Below are 18,144 nucleotides of genomic sequence, written 5' to 3' on the forward strand. Positions count from 1 at the left end.
ATGTGTAACCCTGGGAATCAGATTCCACCCCTTTATACAGGTTTGCTGTCTTTTTTTGTGAAGGCTGCAGTTGTCTGTTTGTGACTTTTCCAGACTGTTTTTGCAAAGACTGTATTTCTTGTCATAGGTGCTCACTGAAGGCTCCCTTCTTTTAGCTTGTGTTCCAGAAGGTTTTTGTCAGGGAATTCCTTGAATGCCAGGAACTAAAAATAAAACAAACAAAAAGCCACTTCTCCAGTCTTTGCACATTTCCTTTGTGGTGGGGTACTCATTCAGCACTTAACCAAGCTGTTTACAGCTCTGTCTTAGCTAAAGTTTAATTAGAGGTTAAAGCTTAGGGTCTTATTATGTCATTTGTGTGCATGTGTCTCACCCTGAACATGTTCATGGGCTTCTGCTGTTTTCTAGAGTAGTGAGAAAGTTCGTTCTGAGAGTTTTTGCTTGTTTTTTCATGTTTTTGTGAACGGACTGGAGTTTGGAGCTGCCTACTCCACCATTTTGTTGATACCATTTGACTATACTGTTTTGCTTTTAATTCCCCCTACCCCATCTCCTTGCTTTAATTTGGAAATTTGCTCTCTCCTTCCCTCCCTTTCCTTCCTCCCCCTTCTGTTCTGCTTAGGAAGATTGATTTTCTTCTATTCTTAATTCTGTTGCAGGTATTGACATTTAAAAATTTTACCTTCCTCTTTATTGTTTGGAAGTTACAGCAGGTTTTTCTGTTCTTTTAGTGGCTACCATTAAAAGTTTAACTTGAACACCTAATTTTTAGTCTGAAGTTTATCAGTGTCTTTACTTTTTCTCTCAAGCAATACCAGCACTTAGAATGTTTTAAGTGGGATTACTCTTTCTTGTCTTCCATGGTAGTGTTGTTCAGGATTTATAGTCTCATCTCTTTATTTCTTATAATTAATCATTATTTTTGTTATATGTTAAGATTTGTTTAGATGTAATACTTATTTGCTGAATTCTTTGCTGAATATTTCTGCTTTATACCTTAGTTCTTTATCCTGGAATCCTTTTTCATCTTTAAGTACATATTTTGGAAGTCTTTTTAGTGAGGATTTGTTGATGGGAACTAATGAGTTTTGTGTTTTTAAAAAAAATGTTATTTATTTATTTGCTTACTTATTTATTTTTGGCTGCGTTGGGTCTTCGTTGCTGCATGCTGGCTTTCTCTAGTTGCAGCGAGTGGGGGCTGCTCTTCATTGTGATGTGCGGGCTTCTCATGGCGGTGGCTTCTTTTGTTGTGGAGCACGGGCTTAGTTGCTCCGCGGCATGTGGGATCTTCCCGGACCAGGGCTCGAACCCGTATCCCTTGCATTGGCAGATGGATTCTTAACCACTGCACCACCAGGGAAGTCCAAACTCATTAAGTTTTTATTCATCAGAAAATACTTTTTTTTTTTCTCTTTTCTTGTAGGTTTTGGTATGAATAAAACCTTGGTTAATTTATTTTCTTTTCTCAAAACTATTAAGATAGTCTCAAACTTCTACTGTCTATTACTGTTGAGAGTTTAGGTGTTTTATGTTTACTTAATATTTACCCTTTCTGATGTTGTTTATTCCTTCCTGAAGTTCTGGGTTTTTGTCTAGTACTATTTCCCTTCAGTCTTAGAAAGTTGTATTAGCTTTTATTGTTGCACTGGTCTGTTAGAGACAAATTCTCTCAGCTTTTGTCACTTGTAGATGTGTTTATATTTCTTAAATTTCTGAAGTTTATTTTAGTGGGATATAGAATTGACAGTCTTTTTCTTCCAGCACTTTAAATCTGTTTCTCTTTGTCTTCTGGCCTCTCTTATTTCTGGTGAGAATTTAACTGTCACTTATCTATTTTCCCCTTAATGTTATATGTAGTTTTCTTTGCCTGCTTTAAAGATTCTTGTCTTTATTTTGTTGTTCAAAGGTGTGATTATGATATGCTTAGTAGTGATTTTTGAAATTTATCCTATTTGGGGTTCACTGTTTCTTGAATTTGTTAGTTGGTATCTTTCACCTGTTTTAGAAAGTTCTCATCTGTTGTCTCAGCAAATACTTCTCTGCCCCATTCCAATCCCATTTCCTTCTGGTACGCCAGTTGTACATATTGCTTGTCTGTTTGGTATTCTTTCAGAGATCTTAACTGTACTGTTATTTATTTATTTATTTTTTGGTCATTCTTTTTTTTCTCTTTTTTTTTCAGCTTGGATACTTTCTGTTGACCTGTTTTCAAGTTCAGTGATTCTTTCATTTACTGTATTCAGTTTGCTGTTAATATCTGACAGCGTAGTTTTATTTTTGGCATTTCTTGTGAATATATTTGTAGATCAGTCTCTGCTAGAATTCCCTGTATTCTTATATTCTTACATATTATCTTTTCAGACTAAATTTTAGAATTTCTACCATAATTAATTTATATTCTTTTTATTGTTTCAATATCTGGGCCATTTCTGTGTCTGTCCCTTATCCTGTTTCCTCTCTTGACCTTGGATCACAATTTCTGGCTTCCATGTATGTTTTGTAATCTTTTATGCTGAATATGTTATATAAGAGACAGTAGAGACTAAAGTCAATAATTTTTATCTTCAGGAATGGGCTTATCCCTTCTTTTTCCATTCTGTTAGATTGTTGTGGTAGATTATGTTAGTCATGTTTGATGGGGCCCTGAGTCAAGCTGACCTATGTCTGATATAGACCTGGCCTTTGGCAACTTTGCTTTAGTTTATCATTACTTTTAAATATTTTGAGTGTAGGTTCAGGAAGTTTTTTTTTTTTCAGCAGGGAAAAGTGAAAATTGGTGAGATCTCTTTGTGCTTTACTGCTAAGCCTGTAGTTTTCTGAACTGAGGGAGAGCAGCCCACCTGGTTGTTAGTTCTCTTTGCTCCCCAGCTTTTTGTGCCAACAGGTGCTCTCTTCCGGCTACCCTTGCCCAGATCCTAATGTGTAGCTGCCTTATACTCTTATAGCACCTGCGATGCCTCAGTGGGGTTTCTCTCAGCTTTTCTGTGCCACCTCCAGTCACCAGTTGTTAAATGCCCCGAGAGCCTCAGCGGATCTTTCTCAGCGCTCTTGCCTTCCCTCCATCTCCACTGTGCTGCCTTGTGCTTGGGGAGACTCCACACACTTCATGGGTTCATATCTCTCAGTTCTCCTGCTCTCTCCCGCTGCCCCGCCATTGGTGTACTGACTGTGTCTACCTGGTGAATACCTGTGAGAGTCAGTTGGTGGGTAGGTGTTAATGGTGCTCCTTGGAATTTTAGTTTATCTGTCAGTCCAGTCCACGTGCAGTCAGTTGGGGTTTGGCTGGTTTCTCCTTACCATGTCTAAGGCAGGTTCTTTATCCTCCTGCGTCTTTGCCAGGTATCTGAGCACATTCATACGAATCTCTTCTGTCTCAGGAAAGTCTTGTCCCTGTTTGCAACTTAGTTTGTGTAGGTTTCTTTTCACTTTTTAAAAAACTCATTTTGTAGTTAATCTGGCTTATTTTTGGCTAGTGTGAGAATGATCATTATCCTCTGAACTTCTCCTACTTAATACCAGGAGTTTTTGTTTTTGTTTTTTCTTTTTTAATACTTCCAGTGATACTGCTTTCAAAAAATAGAGACTATATTCACATCAACTCTATATGTCTTATAATATTAACTATAATGATAGGTAATGTTTGTTAAGTACTTACTGAATGCCAGGCACCTTGGTAAACACTTTAAATGCATTATCTCATTTAATGAACTTGAGAATAGGTGTTGTTATATCATTCCCATTTTCCAGATGAGAGATTAAGTAGGTAGGTCAACATCATATAACTAGTTAGTGGCACTTTTGAACTCAGGGTTGTCTGTATCTGGAGCTGAGTTTGCAAATTCACATCCCTAGATGGGAAGGATATGTAAATAAATGAGTGAAGTGAGTAGGGTGTAAAAAAATAACAAAGCAAGTAGCATGATGAATGACAGTTAACATTCAACCTAGATATTGACTAAAAAATAAAAGAGTAGTCACTTCTGTGACAAAGTCTCTGGGAGAATACTTGCCTCATTCAGAGGGGGGTGGTCACTTAGCTCCAGCCACTTGTTGCCCATGTGAGAATATGGGTCTAGTAGTTCAGATTTTCAGATTTTTCGATAGAAGTCAGAAATCTGTATTTTTCTTATGAAACCACTTAGTTTCTAAATGTTAGCTGCTGGTTCAAATAAAAATAAAATAAAATCCAGTGTTCAGACCTGCATGGTGAGTCTGAGATAAAATGTGTCTGCAGGCCCAACCTGTTCTCTGGGCAGCCAGTGTGCAGTCTCCGTAATAGAGCCTGAGCTCTTTTAGACCACCGGTCACGCCGTCTCTCAGGGCCCGCCTGAATGCCTTCCTTTCACATTTGTGCTGTACCTCAGGGATGTGAAGGCCTGCTTTGGAATGAATGAACTATTTTATTTACTGCTGTTATACCATTGTGCTAGTTTAGATATAAGCTACAAAGAAAATTTTTAGAAACGTATTTTTAATTTCTTATTTATTTTTTTAATTTTTATTTTATATTGGAGTATAGCTGATTAACAATGTTGTGTTAGCTTCAGGTGTACAGCAAAGTGATTCAGTTATACATATACATGTATCTATTCTTTTTCAAGTGGAAACATTTTTTTAAAATCCTGAATTCTTCATTTTATCTGCTTTAAGCAATAGAGTTCTATTATAAGGCATATCTTGCATTAAGTTGATGGGAGGGACAGGTATTATTGAATGCTTATTTTGTTTTGTTCATTAATCATGACTTTCTCTTCCTCTCTTTTGCCCTTTCTTCTTTGACATAGCTTTCACTTTCAGAAGAACAGAATGAAGTAACAAAAAATGGCTGTGAATCTAAAGAGCTGGTCTACCTCGTGCACATTGCTTGTCAGGTAATTTTGTGGATGTGCTCTCCATTTCACATAAAATTTAATGAGAATTAAATATGAATGAATAATATTGAATAAATGAATGAATAAATATGAACAAATAACATTGACTGTGGTAACACAGATGTTTTATTTTATTCTTTCTCCCATTCATATTGGCATTTCTGCATATACTCAGAGTTGAAACAATCAGTTTAATAGAGTCAATTTAATAGATATTTAATTTACAAACGTAAGTGAAAATTCTTCCTGTAAGAGTAAAGGAAATAGGACTTCCCTGGTGGCGCCGTGGTTAAGAATCCACCTGCCAATTCAGGGGACACGGGTTCGAGCCCTGGTTCAGGAAGATCCCACATGCCGTGGAGCAGCTAAGCTCATGCACCACAACTACTGAGCCTGTGCTCTAGAGCCTGCGAGCCACAGCTACTGAAGCCCATGCACCTAAAACCTGTGCTCTGCAATGAGAAGCACGCACACCTCAACGAAAGAGTAGCCCCCGCTCGCCGCAACTAGGGAAAGCCTGTGTGCAGCAACGAAGACCCAACGTGGCCAAATAAATAAATAAATAAAAATAAATAAAATCCTTTTAAAAAAAAAGAGTAAAGGAAATATATTGTTTATTGATGATGAGGTTAAATGAGTCAGCTGCTGGTCACATATTATAATAAAAGAACAGACTAAGTAGTGTCTGCATCAGATGCACATTTTTCTAACCAAGATGGTAAGTTCCGCTGTGGTGTAACAGTGTATGTATGTTTCAGAAGTGTGCTATTTCTTAACTCTTAGTATTAGAAGTTTTTTGAGGGTAATTACCATGACTTGCTCTTAATGAGATTTAAAATATGTCATTTGTAACATTGATTATTTCCTCCATCAAGTAAGCAGTTAGTTCCTTTATTTATTCTTTGTTCATTGAGCCTTGTTGCCTATGTTTGAACTAGTCATTGTAAAGCAAGTGTTTTTGAGGAAAGCTTTCTTATGTATAAAGTTTTTAGTTTTCTTTGAGAGAGTAAGATATGGGAGTTTATGGGGTTTTTTTTTCCCAAAAAGTATTATTCATGTACCTGAAATTAAAAATTAAATAATCTGGAAAAGTCTAATGGCTATTTCATATGGGAAATACTTAAGTTCTTAGTCTTGGTGTGACTTTAAGGGCAAACCTTTTATAATTAAGTGCTTTTATTTGTAGGTGAGAGACTATGAGATTGGAAATTGAACTTAGCTTGTATATATATGTTCAAAGTTACGTATCATTTATACATGTTTTACTGTATGTCATCTTGGTTCCTTTGAGGAAGTGGGCAGCTCTGAATCACTGTTTCATGTCATATTTCATAAAATGCTTCTATTTGGTGAGTTAATTTTTAAGTGAAAATATCAAATCTTTTATGATGAACCATTGCTAATACAGGAATATAAAACATTTTTTCTTTATCTAGAGTGCATGATTGGCATGTGAGTCATGAACTTATTATTCCGTCTAAAACCTACACCTTTAGCATCTTCTCTTCTTACCAGTGATTTCCATTTGCTCTGACAATGAAAATATTTTTTTTCTCATAAGCAAAACATAATGTCAAAAATACCTATGCTGTTCTTAAAAAATGACCTTCAAAAGGTAAGCATGGTATTTTGGTACCATACATTAAAATGTATAATCGTTACTTGATTATGCCTCCATGAATTAGTGACCTAGATAATTAAGGCTATTTCCTGGTTGTAAATATCTTGTCAAGCTGCTTAAAAAATTTCAAACTACTTGTTATACTATTTACTACATGAAAGTAGTAATTTACTGCATTGTCATAATGCTGTCACGTTTCTCCTCTGCCTCACACTGTAAGTAATCGTTGATATGTTCTCATGGCTTACCTTCTGTATTCTTGCCATATATGTCAGCCATAAACCACATTAAACTAGAATCTTTTTTTTTTATAACCAAGAGAGACTCACAATCAAACCTTCTAAGTTTTCAAATGAGAAAGTTGAGGCCCAAATTATTGAAGTTGCTTTCCTAAGCTATATGAAATCTTAGCAGGAGCTACTAAGGACTTCAGTTTCCTGATTGCCAGCTTTTCTTGCATCACCTTGGAATTTGCAATCTACCAGATTTTAGAGTTTGCTTAATCTTGAGATGAGATACGATCACCCTTACGTCCTGTAATCTATTCGTTATAGAAGCTAATTTCGTATTTCATATCTTTGCTAATTTCTAATTTTTAATAATGTGCACTTGAAATTGTTTTTATTTAACCAAAATTCTTGGTCCTTCATCTTAACCCACTTTCTTCACTTGTTCTTTTATCTTAGAAAGTGTCCAATTAAACAGCTGTGATCTTTCTCCTTTCTGTAGGTTAAGTGATACTGATTTCTTTAGGTATTACCTTTGAATCTTGTAATGGTGTCTTTGTCTCTGCCTTTTACAGTTTTAATTTCTTTTTAAATTGTGAACCCAGAAATGTAAGCCATATCTTCCATACTGCATAGATCCAAATTCAGTAGGCATTTTTTGATCACTTATATGTCTAGTACACAAGTATTATGGCATGCGGCATATCATTTAATTCTTAAAACCTCTGTGAGGCAAATAGTCTGGTTTAAAAACATCAGTTTTTAAGTGTTTTTTTTTTTATAAATTTATTTACTTACTCACTTACTTACCTATTTATTTATGGCTGCGTTGGGTCTTCGTTGCTGCATGTGGGCTTTCTCTAGTTGTGGCGAGCAAGGGGTACTGTTTGTTGCGGTGCGCAGGCTTCTCATTGCGGTGGCTTCTCTTGTTGTGGAGCATAGGCTCTAGGTGCACGGGCTTCAGTAGTTGTGGCATGTGGGCTCAGTAGTTGTGGCTCACGGGCTCTAGAGAGCAGGCTCAGTAGTTGTGGCGCATGGGCTTACTTGCTCCGCGGCATGTGGGATCTTCCCGGACCAGGGCTCAAACCCGTGTCCCCTGCATTGGCAGGCAGATTCTTAACAACTGAGCCACCAGAGAAGACCCTAAGTGTTAATTTAAAAATGACTAATTTAAATCTAGCTGTTGCAAGAATTCATTCTAACATGTGCCGTAATGAAAATTTGGTTCTGATCTTTTCCCCTCTGAGTATAGTTTTGTTGGTTTAAGAATAATTGTTGCTTAATGAAATACTTAGTATTTTATTGTTCCATAGTAAGCTTTAGAGAAGTTGAAATGAATGGTTCTTACTGAAGTTGATTTGTATGAACTACCTTTGTATTTACCAGAATTCATCAATGTATAATAGTTTATTTTTTCTGAAGATCAAGTTTTTCATAAATATTTACAGTAGAAGGAAATGGACTGTCAGTCAGGAGGCCTAAATTTGTCCCAACTGTGCCATGACTAACCAGCTGTGTGGCTGACAGGGTCTTAGTGCTCTGGCCGGGTGTCAGGCCTGAGCTTCTGAGGTGGGAGAGCCAAGTTCAGGACATTGGTCCACCAGAGACCTCCGGGCCCCTCGTAATATCAAATGGCAAAAGCTCTCCCAGAGATCTCCATCTCAAGGCTAAGACCCAGCTCCACTCAACGACCAGCAATCTTCAGTGCTGGACACCCTATGTCTGGACAACTAGCAAGACTGGAACACAACCCCACCCATTAACAGAGAGGCTGCCTGAAATCATAAGAAGTTCACAGACACCCCAAAACACACAGCGGGACGTGGACCTGCCCACCAGAAAGACAAAATCCAGCCTCATCCACCAGAACACAGGCACCAGTCCCCTCCACCAGAAAGCCTACACAACCCACTGAACCAGCCTTACCCACTGGGAGCAGACACCAAAAACAACGGGAACTACAAACCTGAAGCCTGCAAAATGGAGACCCCAAACACAGTAAGTTAAGCAAAATGAGAAGAACTTTCCTTAATTAATCATTCAACAAGTACTTTTTCATAAAAACAATTGTTATTACATGAAGCAAGACCTTGTTTCACTGTTCTTTGTCACTTTTTATTGGTTTCTCTGGCCAGCATGACCTTTCTCCTAGAATCTAACCAATCTTTCATAACCTATATTAAATGTCCTAGTATTCATAAAGATTTCCCCAGTACCCTCCCCTTAGGTGAAGATGCATTCTTCCACGGAATCCTCATCGGACATTATTTCTCTCCTATTCCATTTTGCACTTTTTTCAAAATTGTTTTCAAATATTTTTTTTCTACTGTTAGAGTTTCTTGAAGGGAGAAACTAAACCCAGCACAAATAATTGAACACAGAATGTGCTCAGCAAATATGTGTTGAATTTAATTGAATATATACCATCTAGATTTGTCACATGGTGAAACAGTGATGTGTTTTGTAGGGTAATGTGATAGTAAAAACAAGGAGTGCTTTAAATGAGAAGGCAATGTTCTTGAAGCAAGAACATTGTTTCAAACAATGCTAGGTTCAGCTGAAGAAGTATTTTGTCAAAACATATATTTTGAATCCATATCTTTAACTATATTAGGGAAGTTTCAAATAGAAATGTCTGCCATTCTGCATTTTGTAGAGAGTGTAACTGATTAGTTTCTACTCTCATCCTCCCTTTTTCTATAGTCACTTAATTTTTCTGATAATAAATCATATTATGGATATAAAGATATCTGAATGGACAAGTTCTTGGATTTACACAAACTTAAAATCATGATTTTGATTAGTTATGTTAGCAATGATAAACATACAGCAATCCTTTCTTCTTATTGCGATAATAACATATGCAATAAAAAGCAATATTTAACACCTCATAAAATAATAAAAGTCAAAAGCTTCTAAGGTAAAGAAAATCAGTTATGTAATTTAGTACATGCCCAACCTGACTACTCATTAACCTTGTAACTTGAGAGGAATAAATCAGATGACTTGAAAACAAACAGATAAATAATGCATACACACAAGCTCATCTTTTCAGTTAATTTTCTCTTTGTTTTTTCACTGATATTTAAAATCTTTTATTTATTTTCATATTTTAGTCAGGAGGAGCTCTCTTCACATAGAATTTTGTGTGTTCTAATTTTGGGAAATTAGAATTAGGCAAATAATGCAATGACAAAAGGAATGACATAGTGACCCAAGATTAACATTACAGAGTCTCCTCTACTCTAGCCAGGGTCTACATGTATAGTATACATAACTTATATAAAATTTATATATCATTATATAATAACATTTTATTATTTAAGACTTTTCTCTTCATTTCTTCCTTCATTGGATGGAGCCATGTATCTACTGTTGACCCTTGAATAACACAGGTTTGAACTGTGTGGGTCTACTTACGTGAGGATATTTTCCAATGGTGAATAGTACAATACTGCACAATCTCCAAGGATGTGGAACAACAAATACAGAGGAACCACAGATAAGGGGAGCTGACTGTAAATTATAGGCAGATTTTTGACTTGGTGAGAGTAGGTGTCCCTAACCCCTGCATTATTCAAGGATCAACTGTATTTTCTATAGTTGTTTGGATTTCTGTCAGATGGCATATTATTAGGCCATCTGACAAAAGGCATATTATTAGGTTTACTGGCAAATTAAATATGGCATTTTTTTCCCCAATGCCACATCCCTTCCCAAATTTTGGTCATAAAGAGAAAATATCAGTATTGCCGGTGTCATGTACTTTAGACCATAAACTTATTTACTTGCACAAAACATAACTGGTTTGGTTTTCATCTGACAACACCATGGCAAGCTATCATCTAGACTGAAGCAACTTGAAAGGGTATAAGTTTGAATATTAGTCTTTGATCAAGGGTTTGGCTTCACTTTTGGTCTGCCTTTTCTGTCTCCATTTGGATTTATTTACCTAAATCATAGTCATTTGGGATGTGAGAGTACAATACAATTCATTTTCTTAAGAATAGATTTTCATGTCACCCAGGTAGAACTGGGTTTCACGGACAAAGAATCAGCTAAAAACTTCCTTCTCAGGTAAAAAGACGTAAGGAAATCATTCATTCAGTCATTAATTCTTTAACTTATAAAATTAATGAAAAGAGCAAAGATGAAAGAGAAATGTGTGATAGGAATTTGGTAGCTTAAAAAGATGGATGTTTCACTCTTAGCTCTGTTGCTGATGATGAGGAGGAATGAGACAGCTATGGTGGGGTGAAAGGCTTGGGGACACTGCAATAGTCACAGTGAGGCAGAGGTTCTCCCTACAAGAAAAGGCCTTTGCTCTGAAATACAGTATCCAGTGATTGAATGTGAATTGGCCATGGGTCACAAAAGCTATGATATTCAAAGACATTTACCCAATGTTTTCAGAAGACAAGCAGGAAGTTCTAGGATGAGAATGGCTCAGCATTTTGGGTAGGCAGTGACATTGCGGCTTTGGGGGGTCAGTCTTTCTAGAATAGAAATTTAGCTAAAAACTGAGTAATCAGGAGTGGAATAGCTTGAACAGTAACCCAAGACTGAAAGCTGAGAATTAGGATAACACTGGGGGACTCATCTGGTTGAGGTCACTGCTGCCACCCCTCAAACCACACTCAGAGCAGCATCACAAACCTTAGTCCTCAACTTATGCCTAAGCAGGAAAGGTGAAGCTCATCAGTGATTATAATAGAACAGGGCTAACATTAGGAAGAAATTGAAAAGGGTTGGCAAACAAGTCAGGCCCTTCATGTAACAATCTAGTCATATGGCTTGTCCTTTAATTTTTTAAATACACCAGGATCTTTCATTAGCTAATCAAAGAGAGTCTCCTGACCTGAAAATAGAGTCAGAAGTCAGAAATAAAGGAATGCAACTGTAATTTTAGCTGGGCAGTTTTGAATAATCACATGTGGACGCTGAGCAAATGGTATGATTAACTTGTGGATCTCTACTGAGCTTTTACGAATGTTTTTCTTTTTTTTCCCCTTTATTTGAACAAAGCAGTGGTGAGATAGTCTATATGTGGATCCCAAGGGAAAGAGGAGATAAAAAGTGGGGCACTGAAACTGTTCTTCTAACCTAGACCATATTTGAGCCTCTAAAGGACTTGCTATCGCACAACTTGGTGATGATGAGGGCATAGAAAGGGCTCCTTTGGAGCCCAAGGAACCAAAAGGCAGGGTATTCTCACCATTTCTGTATAGACCAAATCATATCTTCTGAGTCACAGTGAGGATAGTACAGCAATATGTGAAAATTCAAAGTTTTAAAACTTTTCAGAGAAGAAGCAGCTCTGGATTAGGTGAATGTTCAGAACACAACAGGAAGAAGAGGAGCAGCATCAAGATGGAGGCTTGTTCTCTGTAGGCACATGGGTGGCATGCACTAATTCCTTCTGCTTATTTCAGTACAAGGAGAGAAGGGATAAGAAACACTCCAAAACACTATGTTTTTATCAGTAATGTTCTTCAATTCAGTCTCTCAGTTTGATTTCCATAAAGCCCTGTGAGTCAGTATTAGCATTCTCATTTTATAACACCTTACCTAAGACATCAAAATTAGTAAGGCAAGGCTTTTCAGTTGTAGTCCATGTGTGACCTTAGAGTCAGATTTGCCAGGGCGTAAATGTTAATGCTTCTCCTTTCATTTTCAAAAATGACACAGCTCAAATAATAAATTATATGGTCATTTCTCCATGGTCCATTTGTATCCCACCAAGATCAACTGAACCAAAATACACGTGGCTAGAAAGGACCTTCAAGATGGCAGAGGTGCAAGAAGTGGAGATCACCTTCCTCCCCACAAATACATCAAAAATACATCTACATGTGGAACAACTACTACAGAACACCTACTGAACGTTGGCAGAAGACCTCAGACTCCCCAAAAGGCAAGAAACTCCCCATGTACCTGGGTAGGGCAAAAGAAAAAAGAAAAAACAGACACAAAAGAATAGGGATGGGATCTGCACCTCTGGGAGGGAGCTGTGAAGGAGGAAAAGTTTCCACACACTAGGAAGCCCCTTCACTGGTGAAAACAGGGGGTGGGTGGTGGGTGGTGGTGGGGGGGAAGCTTCAGAATCACGGAGGAGAGAGCAGCAACAGGGGTGCAGAGGGCAAAGCAGAGAGATTCCGGCACAGGGATTGGTGCTGACCAGCACTCACCAGCCTGAGAGGCTTGTCTGCTCACCCACCGGGGCAGGCGGGGGCTGGGAGCTGAAGCTCGGGCTTGGGAGTTCAGATCTCAGGGAGAGGACTGGGGTTGGCTGTGTGAACACAGCCTGAAGGGGGCTAGTGAGCCACAGCTAACTGGGAGGGAGTCCGTGAAAAAGTATGGAACTCCCTAAGAGTCAACAGACCATTGTTTTGGTGTGTGCAAGGAGAGGGGATTCAGAGCACTACCTAAATGAGCTTCAGAGACGGGCGTGATCTGTGGTTATCAGCACGGACATCAGAGACAGACACGAAACGCTAAGGCTGCTGCTGCAGCCACGAAGAACCCTCTGTGCAAGCACAAGTCACTATCCACAACTCCCCTCCAGGAAGCCTGTGCAGCCCATCACTGCCAGTGTCCTGTGATCCAGGGACAACTTCACCAGTAGAACACATGGCATGCCTCAGGCTGTTGCAACGTCACGCCAGCCTCTGCCACCACAGGATCACCCCGCATGACGTACCCCTCCCTCCGACCTGCCTGAGTGAGCCAAAGCCCCCTAATCAGATGCTACTTTAACCCACTCCTGTCTGGGCGAAGAACAGACGCCATAGGGCGACCTACATGCAGGGGCAGGGCCAAATCCAAACCTGAACCCCAGGAGCTGTGCGAAAAAAGAAGGGAAAGGGAAATTTCTCCATGCAGTCTCAGGAGCAGCAGATAAAATCTCCACAATCAACTTGATGTACCCTGCATCTGTGGATTACCTGAAAAGACAATGAATCATCCCAAAATTGAGGGCGGTAGACATTGGGAACAACTGTAGACTTAGGGTTTGATGTATGCGACTGACTAGTTTCTGATTTTTATGTTTATCTCGGTATAGTTTTTAGGGCTTGTTATAATTGGTGGATTTGTTTATTACTTTGGTTGTTCCCTTCCTTTCTTTAAAATGTCTTTATATTTTTTAATAATATTTTTTTATTTTTTATTTTAATAACTTTATTTTAAATTATTTTTGTCTTTCCCCCTTTTTTTCGAACTTTTTTTCTGAGCCAGGTGGCTGACAGGGTCTTGGTGTTCCAGCCAGGTGTCAGGCCTGAGCCTCTGAGGTGGGAGAGCCAAGTTCAGGACACTGGACCACCAGAGACCTCCAGGTCCTACATAATATCAATAGGCAAGAGCTCTCCCAGAGATCTCCATCTCAAGGCTAAGACCCAGCTCCACTCAACGACCAGCAATCTTCAGTGCTGGACACCCTATGTCTGGACAACTAGCAAGACTGGAACACAACCCCACCCATTAACAGAGAGGCTGCCTGAAATCATAAGAAGTTCACAGACACCCCAAAACACACAGCGGGACGTGGACCTGCCCACCAGAAAGACAAAATCCAGCCTCATCCACCAGAACACAGGCACCAGTCCCCTCCACCAGAAAGCCTACACAACCCACTGAACCAGCCTTACCCACTGGGAGCAGACACCAAAAACAACGGGAACTACAAACCTGAAGCCTGCAAAATGGAGACCCCAAACACAGTAAGATAAGCAAAATGAGAAGACAGAAATACATAGCAGATGAAGGAGCAAGGTAAAAACCCACCAGCCCAAACAAATGAAGAGGAAATAGGCAGTCTACCTGAAAAAGAATTCAGAGTAATGGTAGTAAAGATTATCCAAAATCTTGTAAATAGAATGGAGAAAATACCAGAAACGTTTAACAAGGACCTAGAAGAACTAAAGAGCAAACAGACAATGATGAACAACACAATAAATGAAGTTAAAAATTCTCTAGAAGAAATCAATAGCACAATAACTGAGGCAGAAGAACGGATAAGTGGCCTGGAATATAAAATAGTGGAAATAACTACCACAGGGCAAAATAAAGAAAAAAGAATGAAAAGAATTGAGAACAGTCTCAGAGACCTCTGGAACAACATTAAATGCACCAACATTTGCATGTATAGGTATCTCAGAAGAAGAAGAGACAAAAAAAGGAACTGAGAAAACATTTGAAGAGATTATAGTTGAAAACTTCCCTAGTATGGGAAAAGAAATAGTCAAGCAAGTCCAGGAAGCACGGAGAGTCCCATACAATATAAATCCAAGGAGAAACACACCAAGACGTATTAATCAAACTCAAAAATTAAATACAAAGAAAAAATATTAAAAGCAGCAAGGGAAAAGCAACAAATAGCATACAAGGGAATCCCCACAAGGTTAACAGCTGATCTTTCAGCAGAAACTCTGCAAGCCAGAAGGGAGCGGCAGGACATATTTAAAGTGATGAAAGGGAAAAACCTACAACCAAGATTACTCTACCCAGCAAGGATCTCATTCAGATTCGACAGAGAAATTAAAACCTTTAAAGACAAGCAAAAGCTAAGAGTATTCAGCACCACCAAACCAGCTTTACAACAAATGCTAAATAAAGGAACTTCCGTAGGCAGGAAACACAAGAGAAGGAAAAGACCTACAATAACAAACCCAAAACAGTTAAGAAAATGGTAATGGGAACATACATATCGATAATTACCTTAAATATAAATGGATTAAATGCTCCAGTCAAAAGACCCAGACTGGCTGAATGGATACAAAACAAGACTCGTATATATGCTGTCTACAGGAGACCCACTTCAGACCTAGGGACACATACAGACTGAAAGTGAAGGGGTAGAAATAGATATTCCATGTAAATGGAAATCAAAAGAAAGCTGGAGTAGCAATTCTCATATCAGACAAAATAGACTCTAAAATAAAGACTATTACAGGAGACAAAGAAGGAGACTACATAATGCTCAAGGGACCAATCCAAGAAGAAGATATAACAATTGTAAATAATAATGCACCCAACACAGGAGGACTTCAATGCATAAGGCAAATGCTAACAGCCATAAAAGGGGAAATCAACAGTAAAACAATCAGAGTAGGGGACTTTAACACCCCACTTTCACCAATAGACAGATCATCCAAAATGAAAGTAAGGAAACACAAGCTTTAAATGACACATTAAACAAGATGGACTTAATTGATATTTATAGGACATTCCATCCAAAAGCAGCACAATACAGTTTCTTTTCAAGTGCTCATGGAACATTTTCCAGGAGAGATCATGTCTTGGGTCACAAATCAAGCCTTGGTATATTTAAGAAAATTGAAATTGTCTTTTTCCGACACAATGCTATGAGACTAGATATCAATTGCAGGAAAAAAACTGCAAAAATAGAAACATGAAGGCTAAAGAATACACTACTAAATAACCAAGAGATCACTGAAGAAATCAAAGAGGAAATCAAAAAATACCTAGAAACAAATGACAATGAAAACACAACATGGGATGCAGCAAAAGCAGTTCTAAGAGGGGAGTTGATAGCAATACAATCCTACCTCAAGAGCCAAGAAACATCTCAAATAAACAACCTAACCTTACACCTAAAGCAGTTAGAGAAAGAAGAACAAAAAGAACCAAAAGTTAGCAGAAGGAAAGAAATCATAAAAATCAGATCAGAAATAAATGAAAAAGAAATGAAGGATACAGTAGCAAAGATCAGTAAAACTAAAGGCTGGTTCTTTGAGAAGATAAACAAAATTGGTAAACCATTAGCCAGACTCATCAAGAAAAAAAGGGAGAAGACTCAAATCAACAGAATTAGAATGCAAAAGGAGAAGTAACAACTGACACTGCAGAAATACAAAGGATCATGAGAGATTACTACAAGCAGCTATATGCCAATAAAATGGACAACCTGGAAGAAATGGACAAATTCTTAGAAAAGCACAACCTTCTGAGATGGAACCGGGAAGAAGTAGAAAATAGAAACAGACCATTCACAAGCACTGAAATTGAAACTGTGATTAAAATTCTTCCAGCAAACAAAAGCCCAGGACCAGATGACTTCACAGGAGAATTCTATCAAACATTTAGAGAAGAGCTAACACTTGTCCTTCTCAAACTCTTCCAAAATATAGCAGAGGGAGGAACACTCCCAAACTCATTCTACGAGGCCATCAACACCCTGATACCAAAACCAGACAAAGATAACACAAAAAAAGAAAACTACAGCCCAATATCACTGATGAACATAGATGCAAAAATCCTCAACAAAATACTAGCAAACAGAATCCAGCAGCACATTAAAAGTCTCATACCCCATGATCAAGTGGGGTTTATCCCAGGAATGCAAGGATTCTTCAATATGTGCAAATCTTTCAATGTGATGCACCTTATTAACAAATTGAAGGAGAAAAACCATATGATCGTCTCAGTAGATGCAGAAAAAGCTTTTGACAAAATTCAACACCCAGTTATGATAAAAACCCTCCAGAAAGTAGGCATAGAGGGAACTTTCCTCAACATAATAAAGGCTATATATGACAAACCCACAGCCAACATCATTCTCAATGGTGAAAAACTGAAACCACTTCCACTATTATCAGATCGAGATAAGGTTGCCGACTTTCACCACTGTTATTCAACATAGCTTTGGAAGCTTTAGCCACAGCAATCAGAGAATAAAAAGAAACAAAAGGAATCCAAATAGGAAAAGAAGAAGTAAAGCTGTCACTGTTTGCAGATGACATGATACTATACTTAGAGAATCTTAAAGAGGCTACTAGAACACTGCTAGAGCTAATGAATGAATTTGGTAAAGTATCAGGATACAAAATTAATGCACAGAAATCTCTTGCATTCCTATACACTAATGATGAAAAATCTGAGAGAGAAATTAAGGAAACACTCCTGTTTACCAATGCAACAAAAAGAACAAAATACCTAGGAATAAACCACCTAAGGAGACAAAAGACCTACATGCAGAAAACTATAAGACACTGATGAAAGAAATTAAAGGTGATACAGATGGAGAGATATACTATGTTCTTGGATTGGAAGAATCAACATTGTGAAAATGACTGCACTACCCAGAGCAGTCTACAGATTCAGTGCAATCCCTGTCAAACTACCAGTGGCATTTTTCACAGAACTAGAACAAAAAATTCCACAATTTGTATGGAAACACAAAGGCCCCGAATAGCCAAAGCAATCTTGAAAGCAAAATGGAGCTGGAGGAATCAGACTTCCTGACTTCAGACTATACTACAAACCTACAGTAATCAAGACAGTATGGTACTGGCACAAAAACAGAAATATAGATCAATGGAAGAGGATAGAAAGCCCAGAGATAAACCCATGCACATATGGTCACCTTATCTTTGATAAAGGAGGCAAGAATATACAATGGAGAAGG

General features: G+C 38.2%; 1 protein-coding gene across 2 annotated transcripts in view; it reads left to right on the forward strand.

Moving 5' to 3' along the window:
- The window catches only part of ARHGAP32 (Rho GTPase activating protein 32), a 196,880-nt gene that overhangs the window by 80,390 nt on the left and 98,346 nt on the right, over nt 1-18,144 (forward strand). For both annotated transcript variants that reach the window (XM_024131194.3, XM_024131195.2), the window contains one exon: nt 4,785-4,871. In XM_024131194.3, coding sequence (XP_023986962.1) covers nt 4,785-4,871 — 87 coding nt within the window. The remainder of the gene's footprint in view (nt 1-4,784; nt 4,872-18,144) is intronic.

This window comes from Physeter macrocephalus, chromosome 16, assembly GCF_002837175.3.
Source record: "Physeter macrocephalus isolate SW-GA chromosome 16, ASM283717v5, whole genome shotgun sequence".
Taxonomy (NCBI): domain Eukaryota; kingdom Metazoa; phylum Chordata; class Mammalia; order Artiodactyla; family Physeteridae; genus Physeter; species Physeter macrocephalus.